The following is a 16,926-nucleotide window of genomic DNA, read 5'->3' as shown; positions in this document are numbered from 1 at the left end:
GTTTTGGGATCAAGTCCAGAACAACCTGTCCGATGCAACCATCCCTTGCACGAGACACACTGAACAGAGTATGACCGTCCTAAAAAGATTCTTTTCCGGCAGATGCAGCAAAACCATTTCTCAGGACCGGGGTCAGGAGACGGACCCGGATTGGATTCGATGCCTTCCCGGAGTAAGAGAATATGGAGCAGCCCTGCTGCAAGGAATTGCTGGGAGGATGACAATTTGTGGGAGGGACGAAACAAATTAGATGGGGTCACACTGAAATGACAGTCCTTGGTCGGGAAAAATCCCGAGTCGCTACGGTACATAGAACCGACTGCCTTGGGAAGCGCGACACAGCCTTCCTTAACCCAGGTGCATTTCTTGTCGCTACAAGAAAAACAACAACATCAATTACAAAGTATCTTTTTTTCTTTCTAATAAATTAACTTTTCGGAGTCCGCGGTCCACCTCACGTTAAGCCCCTGTGCATGTCCTGCTATTAAAACCCCGACAAGACTTCAAGTATAACCTCGGGCATCGAAAACGAAGGGGCAACTACTGTGTCCCATTAGTATTTTCCAATATCTCGGTGATGGTGATCGTATAAGAATGGCTATCATCCAAGAAAGAATAGGGGGATGCGCGCCCTGGCAGCCACGTACTGTTAAAAGATATAAATTCGAACCTTGAAGGAATTCGTCTATTTAGGAACCAGCATTAACAGCAAAAACAATGTCAGCTTGGGAATCAGAAGGAGAATAACTCTCTTCAACATGTCCTACTTTGGACTGAGAGAAATTGTAAAATCCCCTCTCGACGAACGAAAATCACGCTATACAAGTCACTCATCATACCTGTCCTGATGTATGGTTCAGAGTCATGGACGGTGTCACGAGATGAGATGGCTCTTGGAGTGCTAGTGAGAAAAGTTCTCCGCAAAAGGTATGGTCCTGTCCATGATGCCGACGGCGATTATCGAAGGAGGTATAATAATATGCTGTATGAGCTTTACGCAGATATGACGATAGTGCAGCGAAAAAAAACCAAAGGCTTCGCTGGCTAGGTCATGTTATGCGAATGGACGAAGACGCTCCGGCTGTTGTTGTTGTTGCGATAAGGTTTCTCCCCGAAGGCTTTGGAGATTGCTATCGATGTGATGGTCCTTTGCTGGATACAGCAACGTTAAGGTTCTAGCCCGACCATTTCGGGAACGATTTATATGGCCAAATTAAAGCTTCAGGCCATCCCTCCCTCCTCACCCTCAAGTTCCATGAGGAGTGTAAAGTTTTAACGCGAGTTTGAATAAATTGCCCTATTAAATTTTATTTTAGCCTCTACATATTTGTGCTTGCAACTTATATGTTGCCGTCATTTATTTAGTTACAAAACAACAAAACAAGGAATAAACAGGTTTTACTAAGTAATATTTGTTTATTATTATCTAAATACCAATGAACCCAAACAGTTAAGCGCTACGTATCTTTTTGCGCTCGCGATAGATGCTCACCTTTTGTACTGTCAATGTTAAACAGAGTATTAAGTTTAAATAAAGAGATCAAAAATATTAATGATTGTACTTACTGTAAGGATCAAAGTGGAGAACTTCTAATTTTTCCGCTAAACGATCACGGAACATATTGAATTTATGGCCACTGATCACACTTTCCATCAAGACCATGATGCGCCTGCCGGGAGTAAAATAAATTGTAAGCAAAAATCTCACTATTACAGCATAAATTACTTACTTGCTTTTCACTTTTTTGAATAAGATTTCAGTGAGGCGCATGCTTACACAATTTTGTTGCAGAAATCCAAGAAAATTGCTGAATAAAATAAATTGTCGCAAAAAGAAAACTCAACAGCTGTTCACTAAATTTTATTTCGTACTGTCAGCCGTTAACTCTTGTGGTTTTTCTTTATTGCCTGCGCCAGTGTGCTGTGACGTCTTTCCAACAAAATCAACGCCGTTAGATACCAACAACTAAGCAAGCACTAAAATTTAAAGCTAGAAAATATCCGTTAATTTTTTGGTCCAAGCAAAAGTTAATTATACCATGTAAATCAGTACTGATGAAGCGACAGTGAAGACAACTTAAAAATTTTAAGAAACTTTAAAATTTCTAGACTTTTTAATTTTTTTATTAATTTGCCTTAATATGCCTGTACCCTCTTGTTCAGGTGGCTCGTGCACAGTTTCGAGACCAAGAAAATCAACGACTACCACCAAATCAAAACCTAAATCGACAACTGCGAGCGCTACCAAGAATACAACCGCCAAAAAAACTACCACCAAAAAGACTACAAAACCGAAATCAACAACGACAAAGGCTAAATCATCAACTGCCAGCAAAACTAAAAAAACAACAACAGCAGCAAAGAAGACAATGGCTGTTTCCAAGTCGAAAACCGCTGTGCGGAAAACGGCAACCACACGACGTAGGAAGGAGGATAGTTATTGTGATTGCTCTTATTGTTGTGAAAATTCATCCGATACTAATAGTGATTTTTCCGATTCTTCTGATTATACAGATAGTTGTAGCTCTGGTGGTTGTTACTAATATTGACGTGCGGGACATGGCGCAGCTGAAGAAGAGATTTATAATGTTTTAATGCAATAAAAACTATGTGTAACTTTTAATGTTGTTTTAAATTTGTTAAATGTGAAATGTAAAATGTGAAAATTGTAATAAATTGTATTCGTTTACTAAATATTTCTTTAAAAAAAAAAATTTAGATAAAATTCCGGAACTCTGAAAATAAGGTCTGCGGTAAGTTTAATATAACGGACTAAATTTGCAGGTCACAATCAGCATTTATGTGTGGTCCCCTGATTTTGTCAGGAAGCATGAATATTCTTTACAGAAGATCCGTTATTGGGCTAAGCAAGCAGTTTTGTTGATAATGTAATATTCGGAAGCAACCTAGTAAACTTCTATGCTATTAAATCTAGCTACAAACTATGTAATGTTCTTTGAAGTCTCATGAGTCTGCCTATTACAGATACGCTCTAAAAGATATCCCACGAAAGATAAGAAATTACCACTTCTGAAGCATAGTAGTAGGTCAATGTACCGCTTATGTGTTCATTGGACTTTTTGTTTTTTTAAGAAAAATGGATATTACCCTATCGTTTCCTTGGACAACGCTACCATGCTAGCCTAACCACTGCCTTATAGTGTTCTAAGGATCAAATCTCTTAAAAAATTTTGACTCCAAATTACTAGTATTGAAAATTAGAGTTTTAAATTGCATATCCTTTACGTAATATATTTATATATAAGAAGAGCTGAGCTTCTATCATGAAAAAATTTCACACGGAATTCTATCCATCTTGGTAACCGCATAAAATTCTTAAATTTTTTCTGACTTAAGGAAAGCCCCCATAACTTTTTCTAGAATTTGACTTTTCTGGGATATTTTAAAAATTTCAAAGGACATTTTTTATATATTCTGGCATAACATTACCTAGTTAATTTTGAGTGCAAATATTGTCCTTTTGGAAACGCGTTAAATGAAAAAATTTTATAATTAAATGATCAAATTTGACACTGAAAGGTTATTTGAACCCATGCAACTAGAGTTGAAAATCGGTAGGTAGCTAATATAGAATTCTTTAGAAGAAGCCTACAGAGATTATCCAAGGGTAAATCCACTTGAACATGCAAAAAGAACGTAACTAAAACTTCAAATCGCAAAAAGTATAATTTTTCTCAACTAGCCTCTGAGTGAGTTCACTGGTGACAAATAAAGCCCCCCTATCACTTCACTTTATCGGTAAGCTATATTAGTCATGGGTAGTGTTAAATATATAAGAAAAATCCAAATTAAAAATTTTGCCTCTGAACCAAAGTGGCAACCACATATTTCGTACTACGGTAAATTGCCGCACATAGTCATTAGTTTAAGTCCGTTAGTCGCAATTTGTTTTATAAGTTCATAGCGAGCAGTAAGAAAATATTAGTGCTAAGTGAGAAGAAAATGCCTGTACCAAACACATTAAATACTAAGAAATATTCATCGACCGCTAAAGGTATTAAAGAAGAAAAAGTCGACTTCCTTGTAGATGAACTATTGGGCGGTAAGAAAAAACTAAATTCAGCCCAAAAACAGAGGAAGGCTGAACTAGAAGAATATTTAATGAAAAAACTGCAGGATTACGATGAAGAGAGTGAACAAAGTGAGTCCTCAGAGTCTGATACAGAGAATTCTGAGTCTGATAGTGATACTGATACTTCTGGCAGCGAGAGTGATTCCACTTCTCGCAGTGATGATACGTACAGCGATACAAGCAGCGATGATGACTCTGAAACTGGCAGTGATAATAGTATTGATGAGACTTCAGATTCTTATACTGAAGATACTTGTGGGTGCTCCGATTGTGATAGTGAAGGCAGTGTCGACAAGCGTTCGGATGAATTTTCTGAAGAATATACAATAAATAGTTACAGCGATGATAGTAATGAATATTGAGGAAAATACAAATTGGAGGAAAATGATATAAGCACAGTTATTTTTTAAAGTGTTTTAATGCTAAGCAGAAAAATCCCGTTATCTGTAAGAGCTTATTTTGAGTTTTATGGCTCTTTATTTTTATATATGAAATTGCATTTATTTATTAAAATAGGTATGTGAAACTTTTGTAAACAAATACTTTTATTTGCATTTAAACTTAATATGTTATATTTGTTATTCTTTTGTAGTGATATTGTTGATATTTTCGTACTACTTTCGTTTTTAATTCTCTGACGAAATGTAACCAAATTTTAATATGAGACTTTCTCGTGTCTAGATCCCCATGTAAGTATTATTACATGTATGATTAAAGAATGAGTAGCGTAAAATGCTTTATTTACCAAAGGACGAACACTAGAAGAAGCACCTTTGACGCATTAGAAACTATATTTATCAACAAAAAAATGTTTGGATTTAAAAAGCACTTCAAAGAAGCATCATACAAGAAAGATACTTGGTCGTTTAGCGTTTTCAAGCAACAGTTTAAATGATCTTATAGAAACTTTGGCAGAGCTGCCAAAAAAATACCTACTGTTTCAAAACACGGCACAAACCTAACACCGTTCACAGTCAAAATCTCGAGAACTGGGATCAGTTTCACAAAAATACAAGCCTTGTAATACAAGTGAATAAATCGGAAACATTTCTCTTTTCAGAAGACGTTTACTTGTACTACAAGCCTTGTATGTTTTGTGGAACGACTTCCAGGTGTTAAATCGTGGTATCCAGATCAGAAGAAAAACCTCTAGGACTTTTTTTTACTATCCCTTGTAAGCCTAAAAGGCTCTTATCGCTAGAAGGAAAAGAGGCGAATGGCGGACATACGTCCTACTAAATTGGGTGGTGTCCCCGGATTTTGGCTTTGAAATCACTCTATTCAACCCATCAGTAATTATCGGGTAATTATAAAATGAAGATGAAAGTAAGACATTAAGGCCTCAAATAATATAATCAATTCACACATATCCCAAGAGCTTCACCATCTCATGAAGCCAACGAGTAAGTGGCGTGCGTGAAAATTCGTCCTAAATACAAATTCGACTTAAGTATTTTTATGTAAATTCATTTCATAGCACCTTCCCCTCAAACATTATCGGAGCGATCATAATTAAGGAATCAGATATGAGCCCCAAATATGTGAAAAATATGAGCCTCATAAATATGATCATATAAGAGTCTTTTATGACTGCGATATGATGAAAATTATGAGCTGTATGCCAAGAGTGTTCAGCAAGCAAGGCAAGTTTGAACAAACATTCATATTTTATTTTGAAAATTTTTTATTCATATTCAATTTGAATAAAACCATAATTTATAATGTGTCTCGTTGTTCTCGATTTAAATTAGCATGGACGCTGCAGTCTTATCATCTCCGTAATGATCAGCATTTCAACAATGTAAGTATTTTGTGATTTTTCATTGTAACCACAAAACTGCTTCCGTGGTATGCCCTGCTTGGTCTATCGATACCTTCATGTAATTATTTAGAGCTAACGCCGGTATGCCCTACTTTTATGGGTTTCCTTCGAAATTCCTTTTCCCTATTTAGGCTCACATAATGTATAGAAAACGGCTCATAAGGGACGACCATTGCAAGAAGTGAAATACACTCATTCCGGTCATAAATGAGCTCATAATGAGCGTAAAGGATCCGAATTAGTACTTTTTTCTGACTCTTTCTTTGACACTGAATGTTTGCTGGCTAAGTACTCAATGCGAATACTATGTTATTCATATGTTGTATACGTGTGTTCAAAAACGCACGCCGTCAATATTTGTTTGAATTGTTGCAGCTTTGCGTTCTAGTCCAGCCTTTTTATTTTTAATCTTACATTTCGAAACGCAACTGTACTTCATACTTCTTCTAAGTAAAATGCAACCTTGCCCATTAGCTGGAGATAAGTTTCTTTCGTACAGTACACACATGTGCAACAAATGTCAATTTGCCCGCGTACAATTGTATTGTCAACTTCAACTCTTGAACAATGTAAGTATTTGGTACACTTATGATCGGTTGAACAGTGTGGTTTTGTATATTGCAGTTAAATTAGTTTTTCGTGTTAATAGAAAATTTAAAAACAAATAGGATGTCCGAACCGATTTCTGCGTTTGCCGCATATCGGGTTGCTGGTACTAAAATTGGTAATGTGCCCAAGAAACCGCATGGTAAGAGAAGTGGCACTGCTACTGGTAGCAGCAATAAAAACAACAAAAGGAATACAAGCAAAAACAAATCCCTGGATCAGCATGATAAACCAAAAACTGGAACGAAAAATTCGCCAGCCACTAAGCAAACAAATGGCGCGAAGGAGAAAACGGCACCTGCCAAGTCAAAGAATGCCGCCAACAAAGCAACGCCAAAGTCTTCGCAACCGAACAAAAACAAAAACTCCGCTATTAAAGCAACAAATAATGCTAACGGTAAGCCTGCAGGAGCAACCAATATTAGAGAGAGTCAAATTGATGCGCTAGTAGAGCAATTGCTGGGTGAATCCCCATCTAATCCTAAAAAACTAACTAAAACACAACAGAAAAAAAAGCAAGAGCTAGAAGATTACTTAGTGCGCCAATTGGAAAATGATGATCAGCAAGATAGCGAGGAAGTGTCAGGGAGCGAGGAAGAATCTGGCAGCGAAGAGGAAGGTTCTGGTAGCGAAGAAGAGTACAGCACAGGCTCTGATGAATTCTCTGACGAGTATACAATAAACAGCTATTCGGATGAATCATCCACTGATTCAGCAGCGGACCGTCGACCTGTAGCTACATCCACCACAAAATCCACACCACCTAAGCGTAAAAGCAATGATGGCGGTGCCGTCGCCAAAGCAGTAAATGGAGCGCCTCAAGCAAAAAAATCACGGCAAGCAGAAAATGCGGTAGCAGACAAACGTAAATCAATGCCTGCTGCAGGAGGAGCAGGTTCAACAGAGAAAGCGGGGAAAACAATCGAGAAAAAGCGGCATTCTATAGCCGAAGCTGCAAAAGACGATGATGTCTCGAATACCAAAGTATCTGTTAAAACAGTAGATGCAAAAGTTGTGAAAATGGAACCGCTATCACCACCAAGTAATGTTGTAAACATGAACAGCATTAAGGAAGGCGAAAAAGTATTTAGTTGGCTGCTAAGTCCGCTGACACTAAAAGACTTCTTCAGCAAGTACTGGGAATCAGCGGCTTGTCTAGTCAGGCGCAAAGGCTCAAACTACTACTCACATCTTATATCTTTTGAAGCTATTGATCAGATGTTGATTAAAAATCATGTGGAATTTACAAAAAATATTGATGTTACCTCATACAAGAATGGTAAGTCGATAGAGTTGCATTAATTAAATTTTAAATCATCCTAATATGCTTTTCTTAGGCGAACGGGAAACACTTAATCCAGAAGGACGTGCCATGCCACCAGTCGTTTGGGATCACTATGGGCAAGGTTGCAGCATACGCTTACTTAATCCACAAACTTTTCTACCCGAACTTTATATGCTCAACAGCACTTTGCAAGAGTACTTTCATTGTTTAGTTGGCGCTAATGCTTATCTCACACCGCCCAACAGTCAAGGTTTCGCGCCGCATTACGATGATATAGAAGCGTTTGTATTACAAATTGAGGGACGCAAGCGTTGGCGTCTGTATAAACCGCGCACGGAGGCTGAGCAGTTACCACGTTTTTCATCAAAGAATTTTTCGCAACAAGAAATTGGCAAACCCATATTTGATGAGGTAAGCTCTAGAAACGAGTTAGTACATATTTGTGGTACAACTTTACTTTACTTAGGTACTTGAACCCGGTGATATGCTATACTTTCCACGTGGCACCATACATCAGGCTACTACCGAACCCGGGCACCATTCATTGCATATAACGTTAAGCGTATATCAAAAGCAAACTTATGCTGACCTCTTCGAGCGCATGATGCCTCTTGTATTACAGCGTGCCATTGAATGTAATCTCGAAATGCGTCGCGGTCTGCCTTTACACACTTTTCAACATGCCGGTATTGCTTTTAGCGATAATGATACTAAGGAGCGCGCCGAACTTTTACGTAAAGTAACTAAATTGATGGGTCAGTGTTTGCATAGCGCGTCATTACATGGTATGATGGATGCTGCTGTGGATCAGCTTGCAAAAAAATATCAGCACGAAGCCCTACCACCACACGTGCTTCCCAATGAGCGCACGCGCACTATATTCGGCTCGCGCAGTACAACCAACGAGCGTGGGGAATGCTTGTGCGATTATGAAATTGATGAACGTACCAATGTGCGCCTACTACGTGCGAATATTATGCGCTTGCTACAGGAGGAGGATAAAGTTCGCATATACTATTATTTGGATAACTCGAAAGAGTACTGCCGATATGAGCCAAACTTTATTGAAATTGAACCCGAGGAGGCCGCCAGTGTAGAAGTACTAATACGCTCATATCCTCAGTATGTAGGTGTGGCGCAGCTACCGCTACCAGATGACGAGCGCAAGGTGCAAATGGTAACTGCGTTGTGGGAACGTGGTCTACTCATGACTGAGAAGCCCTTTAAATAGAATATCCTTAAGGAATGTGGTGTAAATGTTGCTTTTTCTTTTCCAATATTTTGTAAAAGTTTTGAAGCTGCTATAGTTTTAACTTATCTTATTGAAGTTCTTGCTTATTATATGAAAAATTGTTAATTTCGTTTGAATCGTTTATGATGTGTTATGTTTTAATTTGTTGACTAAGCTAATATTTTTATAAATCCTATAAAAATTATTAAGCAAGAAATTGTATTTCTGAATATGGAATCAAAATGTGCTCGTGGTTGTTGAACACTGCGAATTGCAGCATTGAAAAATAAATAAATATCTGTATCTCTTATTTTGTTTGCGATTTTTTTAACGAAAGAATTTAGGTTCAGAAATCGACGATTTGTTAGAAGGACCTTCGATGGACACGACTAGAAGTGATCTACATTAGAAGGGCACTGGAGGCGTTGTGCAGCGCAATTTAAAACTTCCCACGTTGTTGTTGTTGTTGTAGCAATGCTCGCCCCACCTAATAGCCGCGACCGATCACAAATTGTCATCAATATCCTCTAACGGGAGTCCAAGGAAACTTGCCGTTTCAACAGGGGTGGACCATAAGGAAAGGGGTGTTAGAGGCGTTGGTTCCACATTACAATTAAAGAGATGGTTGGTGTCATGTGGGGACACATTGCAAGCAGGGCATACATTTTGTATGTCGGGGTTGATTCTGGATAGGTAAGAGTTTAACCTGTTACAGTATCCAGAACGAAGTTGAGCAAGAGTGACACGCGTTTCCCTGGGGAGTATGCGTTCCTCTTCTGCGAGTTCTGAATATTTTTCTTCAAGTACTGGATTCACCGGGCAATTCCCGACATAAAGGTCCGACGCCTGTCTATGGAGTTCACCAAGGACCTGCTTGTGTTTTTCCGCTTCATACGGCTGGGTTCTCAGGTGCCGTATTTCCTCAAAATGCTTACGGAGATGACTCCTTAGGCCCCTAGGCGGTGCTGGTTCGTCAATCAGATGTCTGTTGGGATGCCCAGGTTTCTGGGTATTCAACAGAAACTGTTTGGTCAGCATCTCATTTCTCTCCCTGATGGGGAGTATTCTCGCCTCATTATGCAGATGGTGTTCTGGGGACATAAGAAGACAGCCCGTGGCGATTCTGAGAGCAGTATTTTGGCAGGCCTGTAGTTTCTTCCAGTGGGTGGTTTTTAGGCTTGGCGACCATATGGGTGACGCGTAGCACGTAATCGGCTGGCTAATTGCTTTGTATGTGGTCAAGAGCGTTTCTTTATCTTTTCCCCAGGTACTGCCAGCAAGGGATTTGAGGATTTTATTACGGCTCTGAATTCTTGGAACAATTGCGGTTGCGTGCGCACCAAAATGTAGATCCTGATCAAACGTCACACCCAAGATTTTGGGGTGTAGGACAGTCGGTAGCGTAGTGCCATCGACGTGGATGTTCAATATGGTCGACATTTGGGGCGTCCATGTTGTAAATAAGGTCGCGGAAGATTTAGTCGGTGACAATGACAGGTTTCGCGAGGCGAAAAAACTGGAGAGATCCCACGTAACATAATAGCGTGAACTTAGCACTGCGTAGAGAAGTTTAGATGCAGATCCAAAGATGAGTTGACTCACTTCTTCGCCATGTACACATGGCCGACATCGTTGGAGGTAATCCTCGACTATTGCGTGTTATAATAGAGCACGTTAGGGGGTTAGAATATACCCGCGGTAGGTATGCCTGTCGTAAGAGGCGACTAAAATTCCAAATAGATTCAAGGGGTTGTGTAGCGAAACCCTTTCAGGGTGCCAGCGAAATATATAGCTTCACCCCATTGTCAACCTCACCTATCCGTGGCGAATCTTGTTACACTAACAACCGAGGCTCTGGCGACCCTGAACTCCTCATTGATCTAGGGGGTGGAAGGACGGTATGTCATAACAAATCGTTCTCGAGATAATCGGGCTTGATACAGGAACGTACCGGATCTGCATCCGGCGAAGGACCATCAACATTGACCTTCGGGGAGTGTCCTTATCGCTGTAGACCAACAATGCGGACAGAGTTTGCAAGTGTATAAATGTTACGAAATTCTGAAACTCAAAAGTCCCTAAGAGAAACAAGGATGATCATCATTTTTGTTGACTTTAACACCAGGATGTATAAGAAACGCATCCTACACATAACACTTGTTATTTTTCTTCTTTGAAATCACCATCAATGAATTATACCTGGCCCTGTCCGAGGAACGTTTTTATTTAAGACGTCTTATTACTTCCAAAGAGAAACCAGAGACTATAGCTCCCGAAGTCGCTGAATAAAGTCTCCTCAAGGTTCAAGACTCTGTCAAAACCCACACACAGTAAGGTTTCCAGACTTCGAAATACTGTTACATGTACTCCAAAGCTGATGTCCTTCGAAGTAATAATACAAGACATACGTCTTGAATGATAGAAACTTGGCGCTTTCATGGGAAACCCGAGGAGGGTCGACTACTGTTAAAATCTGCTAAATATTTTTTTTTTCTAAGTATATATGTACATAAAATAGTTTATTAGGATATTTTAGGGTTATGCACTATTTTCAAAAAGTAGGTTAAACGATTATCGCCCGAATGCGCCGCTCAATACTTTTCACGCGTGGGCACTATCACTAAATCAACTATAGTCACATGCGGCGGTGAAGAGAGTATAAAATTGACGCCACGCGCAACATCCTCAGGCAGTAGAATTTCGTCCGGTTCTATCAGCTCTTCACAAGTTCTCTTCTCATCATCAGTGGGCGTGCCACCAAAGTCAGTGCGCGTCAACCCGGGGCTAATGGACTGTGAAAGAGAGTTTTCTTTAGAGTATAAAATAAAATAGAAAAAAAAAAATATTTGTGCACACTTGGACTGTATAACTCACCGACAAGCGCATCAGCTTGTGTGGAAAGAGCTCGCGCCGTAGAACCTCGTGCAACGTATGCAATGCATGTTTCGCCACTGGATATAAATTTAAGCCACATTCTGGTATATGCGGCGGCACCATGTGACCCAACAAACTGTTCACAGTTACTATATGACAAGCTTCACCCTGCGCCATTGTGGCTTCCATCACACGATACGCTTGCTTTGTACAGTTCACTGTGCCTATCAAATTCACATCGATTACGCGCTGGAGTGCAGCCTCATTACCTTCGTCCAACACCTTAGTCATCTCCATCATGCCGGCATTGTTGATGAGCACATGCAAGCGATGAAAACGTTGTTCGACCCAGTGGAAGTTACTCTTCACCGAAGGTAATAACGTCATGTCGCATGAACGGGGATAAAAGCGTTCGCGTATTGAGGAGTCTAACTCCTCTTTGAGATCTTCCATTTGCTGTAGACGGCGCGCTAAGCCAACCACAACCATGCCGCATTTTAATAAGTCCTGCGTAATGGCCCAACCAATGCCTGAGCTAGCGCCTGTAACAACTGCGACCTTGTCCACCCAACGGTCCATTGTAAGCGCGCGATGAAGGGGCGTAATGCGAGGCGAGTTCAGGTATTATGTGCGCGCGCAGTGAAAGTATTCCGTTTATTACGTTATCCCGTTAGAGTTGTTTAATGCGCGCTTATTGCTGTAATACTAAATTGTAATCGCGCTGTTAGCGCACTTTAAATCAATTTTTGGGTTATTTGTTGTTTTTGTTTTAACGTTTTTTTTTTCTTCTTATAACGCTTAGTTCGAAGCAGCGCGCGCACAGTGTGATTGTGCCCACAGCTTGCTATTAGCTGTTTTGCAAAGGTGGGCTAAGCTGCTGCAACAACAAATACACGAAAATTAAGAAAATCGAATAAACGAAAGCACGTTAAATGCATTCACTTGTGAAATTATTCATGCGCTATTATCGCACTTAGCGCTTACAAGCTATAATTTACGCGCTAAACTGGAGCAGGTTTTGATTTTCGGTTCTTGAACTTGACCGGAAGCGTAGAGCGACAAGGCAGATTGAAATTAAAAGTATTGAATGCGAAAAAAAGAGGAGGTTATGAGTGCTTGCGGAAAGTTTCAATTAGAAAACGCAATCTGTAAAACACCTCACTGCGCCTACTGAGAGCGGACGAACATTTATTTAAAATGTAAAAGTTCCGACGTGAAAAACTCGCAAAAGCGCACAAGATGAGCGTCCCAAGTTGCATTTGGATCAAGGAACCCAAAACTATCGAATTTACTCCAACGCAAGCAGCAGCTCGTGAAGTTTACTAAGTTCCCGTTGCTGTGTCAGAAACGGTGTCCAAACTTTCCGAAATATTTGAGATATATGAAATAGCTAAACATCCCTCGAAGCTTGTACTGTGTAAGTACCAATCAGATTGGGTGAGATTAAAAGAAGGCGAGAGCTGCATATGATCAACCAATCAGAAACGGCGTGGAAAAAGCGCAGTGCTGCAAAGTGTCGAAGATCATGTGCAGGTCTTACTACCTTGGACTAGCAAAGTTACGCTTATCATTGAAAATAGCTGACTGTAGGCTCACGATGGGTATTCTGCTCACATGCTTTTAAGCTATGCCTTATCAGTGACAGCAGATGTAGATAGTGTGGTTTGTGAAGTATTGGACAAGAGGACGGAGTTATTTTATAACATGGGTTCTGGTTTATATTGTAACGAATTTGCTGCAAATCCTCTTATTTGCAATCCTCTGCTAAGTTCGAATCACTAAACTGTTGAATAAATAACTCCAATTTGTAATAATGCAAAATGGCCTTTATTAAAGTACTTCACAATAACAAACTGTGCAACGAATAGCTTGCTTAATAACCACACTGATTGATAGCTCAATGAAACTCTACTAATCAAACTGCTTGACAACTCAAATCAAACTGAATTCCTTCTTACTCGCTTGCCCCGCTTTTATAGTTTACGCTACATACTTCTAGGCTCTTCGATTTCCAGAACTTACTAGTTGTTTCGGCTACAAAATCGCCAGCCACAACTACGTGCACAAATTATTGCTCTCTCTTGTGACAACTCAGATAAGATATATGCATGTGTTTGTAGTTTACAGTCTCCCGCACACACATAAGCGTATAAGTAAATTCATCGGTGTGTGACATCTCATCTCTCACTGCCTTGTATGTAAATGTTGCTCGTCGGAATGTGTACATATGTGTAGACGCAATTATTGATTCGTTTATGTAGATACATAATGATTGAATTATTGATGTGAATTCACGTCACTGCTTAGCATCGGCCTGGAGATGGCAGCACTCCTCAGTTTTGCTAATATTCGTAACAATATTAATAAATAAAAAAATAAAGGAGCTATAACCTCCGAAGAGATTTAAGGCCGAGCTTCTCTTCCAAGTTGCGTCGTGCTCTTTTTAATCTTTCTTTAATTGAAAAAACTTTTTTCCAAAATTTTGATGTTGCTTTGCCCGGGTTGTGAACCCAGGATCCTCGGTGTGGCAGGCGGAGCACGCAACCATCACACCACGGCAACCATCATATTGAGCACGAAAAGAAGGCAAGCCGCACCAATCAATTTGCTTAAAAACTGAATGCCGTTAAATGAAATATAGAATACAGCGTATGTGATCTCAGTACGAATTTGTTTGCCGTTTTCAATAAATAATCTTTACCGTGATAGAACTTTGTCCGAACCACAAAGCGCTTTCTTAAATAGGCATGCAACGAAAGGAAAGTTTGTGGTATTCTTTTTCTCTTATGTCACGAAAATTTACTATTGAGCTACCCGCCTGTGTCTGCGCTGCTACCGACTGCAGGCCGCACATGGTTGGATTTTTACTTAAGATGGAAACGTTATGATTCCTCCTCCATACTGATGCGAATACCAGATCCTTTAAGATTTCGCTATAAAACTATTGATTACAAGGTATCAAGATATCTGTATTAAGCGACAACAGTATGATGTAGTTTTACCTAACCCCATTAGATGGTATTCTCATTACCACATCTAAAAGTTGGTTGTGTTAATTTCATATACAAAAAAAAAAAAGTTAAAGGCCTATGAATTTAAATCGCAGTAACTGAGGTGACCTAAGAAAACGGGAGCTAAGGTGACCGGTGTTCGAGGTTAAATTTTAATATATACCCTATGTTCTGACCCGCCAATTCGTAGGAAAAATTAAAAGGTGCACGACACAAATTGGAAGAGAAGCTCGGCCTAAGATCTCTTCGGAAATTATCGCCGCTTACATTTATTTTATTAATGTTCTAATCCCCAATCGATTTGCGAAAAATATTTTTATAAGTGGACTTCCATTTCCTCCACAAAGGGTAGTTTGCACCGGAAAATTTATTGTTTTTATAAATTCGCTTAAACATAACTAAAATTTTTTTGTATAAGTAAGTAGAATTATTTATTATATCTTATTACGTGTTTACACGCATCACAAACACGTAAGACATTCCTGCGTTTAAGGCAACTTACTCACCTTCATCTGAAATCAACACTATCACTTTCCAATGCATTTTTTTTTTTGATTATTAAAATGTGCTTATACGCATAAACTCTAGTAGATCGGATCTAAACGCTATTTAAAAAGCTTTAGCGGCTTTGTATACTGAAAATAGATGCTTTAGTACTCTTTCAATCTGTCGCGAACCTTGTGATATCAAACTTTCACCGCAATGGTGCAGTCAATTCTATTTTATGGACTCCTAGTATGATAGACGACCATTAACAAGAGGTCATACATCGTCTTAGTAAAAATTGTATATTGGCTTAAAGGGTGCAATCAAACTCGCATCGATATTCACGTTATAAGCTAGCCTTATCAATTGCTACTAGACTGGATGCTCCGAGAAGCTTCAATGTAGGCAGTGTGACCAACAGAGTACAGTGTAATCCCTGATATTGACAGTACTTTAGGAGTAGAGGGTAGGAGAAAAGGTATAGAAACGTTAAATACGGTTCATATATTTACGGATAGCTTCAAAGGGCCGAAAAGGTTAATAGCTGTAATATACTGTATTGAACTTGGAATCAGCAAATCAATGAAACTAAAAGATTATTGTAATATTTTTATACTCAGCGTGCTTTGCACACAGAGTATATTAAATTTGTTTGGATAACGGTTGGTTGTACAGGTATAAAGGAATCAAGATAGATATAGACTTCCATATATCAAAATCATCAATATCGAAAAAAAAAAATTTATTGAGCCATGTCCGTGCGTCCGGCCGTCTGTCCGTTAACACGATAACTTGAGTAAATTTTGAGGTATCTTGATGGCGGCCACCGTGGTGTGATGGTAGCGTGCTCCGCCTACCACACCGTATGCCCTGGGTTCGCACCCCGGGCAAAGCAACATCTAAATTTTAGAAATAAGGGTTTTCAATTAGAACAAAATTTTTCTAAGTGGGGTCGCCCCTCGGCAGTGTTTGGCAAGCGCTCCGAGTGTATTTCTGCCATGAAAAGATCTCAGTGAAAACTCATCTGCCTTGCAGATGCCGTTCGGAGTCGGCATAAAACATGTAGGTCCCGTCCGGCCAATTTGTAGGGAAAATCAAGAGGATCACGACGCAAATCGGAAGAGAGGCACGGCCTTAGATCTCTTCTGAGGTTATCGCGCCTTATATTTATTTATTTTTTTTTTATGATGAAATTTGGTATGTAGGTTCCTGGGCACTCATCTTAGACCGCTATTTAAAATTAACGATATCGGACTATAACCACGCCCACTTTTTCGATGTCGAAAATTTCGAAAAACCGAAAAATGCGATAATTCATTACTAAATACGGATAAAGCGATTAAACTTGGTAGATGGGTTGAAATTATGACGCGAAATAGAAAATTTGTAAAATTTTGGACAATGGGCGTGGCACCGCCCACTTTTAAAAGAAGGTAATTTAAAAGTTTTGCCAGCTGTAATTTGGCAGTCATTGAAGATATCAAGATGAAATTTGGCAGGAACGTTACTACTATTACT

General features: G+C 39.5%; 3 protein-coding genes across 5 annotated transcripts in view; 1 reads left to right on the top strand and 2 right to left on the bottom strand.

The window, feature by feature from the left end:
• Positions 1-1,396: 1,396 nt before the first annotated feature.
• Positions 1,397-16,926, bottom strand: part of mRpL33 (mitochondrial ribosomal protein L33) — a 28,830-nt gene continuing 13,300 nt past the window's right edge. Inside the window, exons 5-7 of one of the 3 annotated variants that reach the window (XM_067780400.1) lie at positions 1,735-1,990; positions 1,567-1,670; positions 1,397-1,500 (exon numbers count right to left, since the gene is read on the bottom strand). Coding sequence is in view for 1 of the 3 variants with exons in the window: in XM_067780402.1 (XP_067636503.1) it covers positions 1,451-1,500; positions 1,567-1,670; positions 1,731-1,771 (195 nt within the window). In the remaining 2 variants the exon portion in view is untranslated. Of the gene's footprint in view, positions 1,501-1,566; positions 1,671-1,730; positions 2,194-16,926 lie in introns of those variants that run through there. The other 2 variants (XM_067780401.1, XM_067780402.1) reach the window with 2 other exon arrangements.
• On the top strand, positions 6,465-9,347 carry NO66 (Bifunctional lysine-specific demethylase and histidyl-hydroxylase NO66). Its single transcript, XM_067780399.1, has 3 exons — positions 6,465-7,800; positions 7,859-8,217; positions 8,273-9,347. Exons 1-3 carry the CDS (start codon positions 6,585-6,587, stop codon positions 9,035-9,037), a joined length of 2,340 nt encoding a protein of 779 aa, XP_067636500.1. The 5' UTR covers positions 6,465-6,584; the 3' UTR covers positions 9,038-9,347.
• LOC137247678 (farnesol dehydrogenase-like) lies at positions 11,499-12,706 on the bottom strand. The gene is made up of 2 exons (XM_067778649.1): positions 11,912-12,706; positions 11,499-11,829 (listed from the first exon to the last, which is right to left on the bottom strand). Exons 1-2 carry the CDS (start codon positions 12,488-12,490, stop codon positions 11,629-11,631), a joined length of 780 nt encoding a protein of 259 aa, XP_067634750.1. The 5' UTR covers positions 12,491-12,706; the 3' UTR covers positions 11,499-11,628.

The sequence above is a fragment of the Eurosta solidaginis genome, chromosome 4 (assembly GCF_040869045.1).
Source record: "Eurosta solidaginis isolate ZX-2024a chromosome 4, ASM4086904v1, whole genome shotgun sequence".
Lineage (NCBI taxonomy): Eukaryota > Metazoa > Arthropoda > Insecta > Diptera > Tephritidae > Eurosta > Eurosta solidaginis.
The sequence above is the reverse complement of the archived record's forward strand: the minus strand, read 5'-3'. Positions and strand labels throughout refer to the sequence as shown.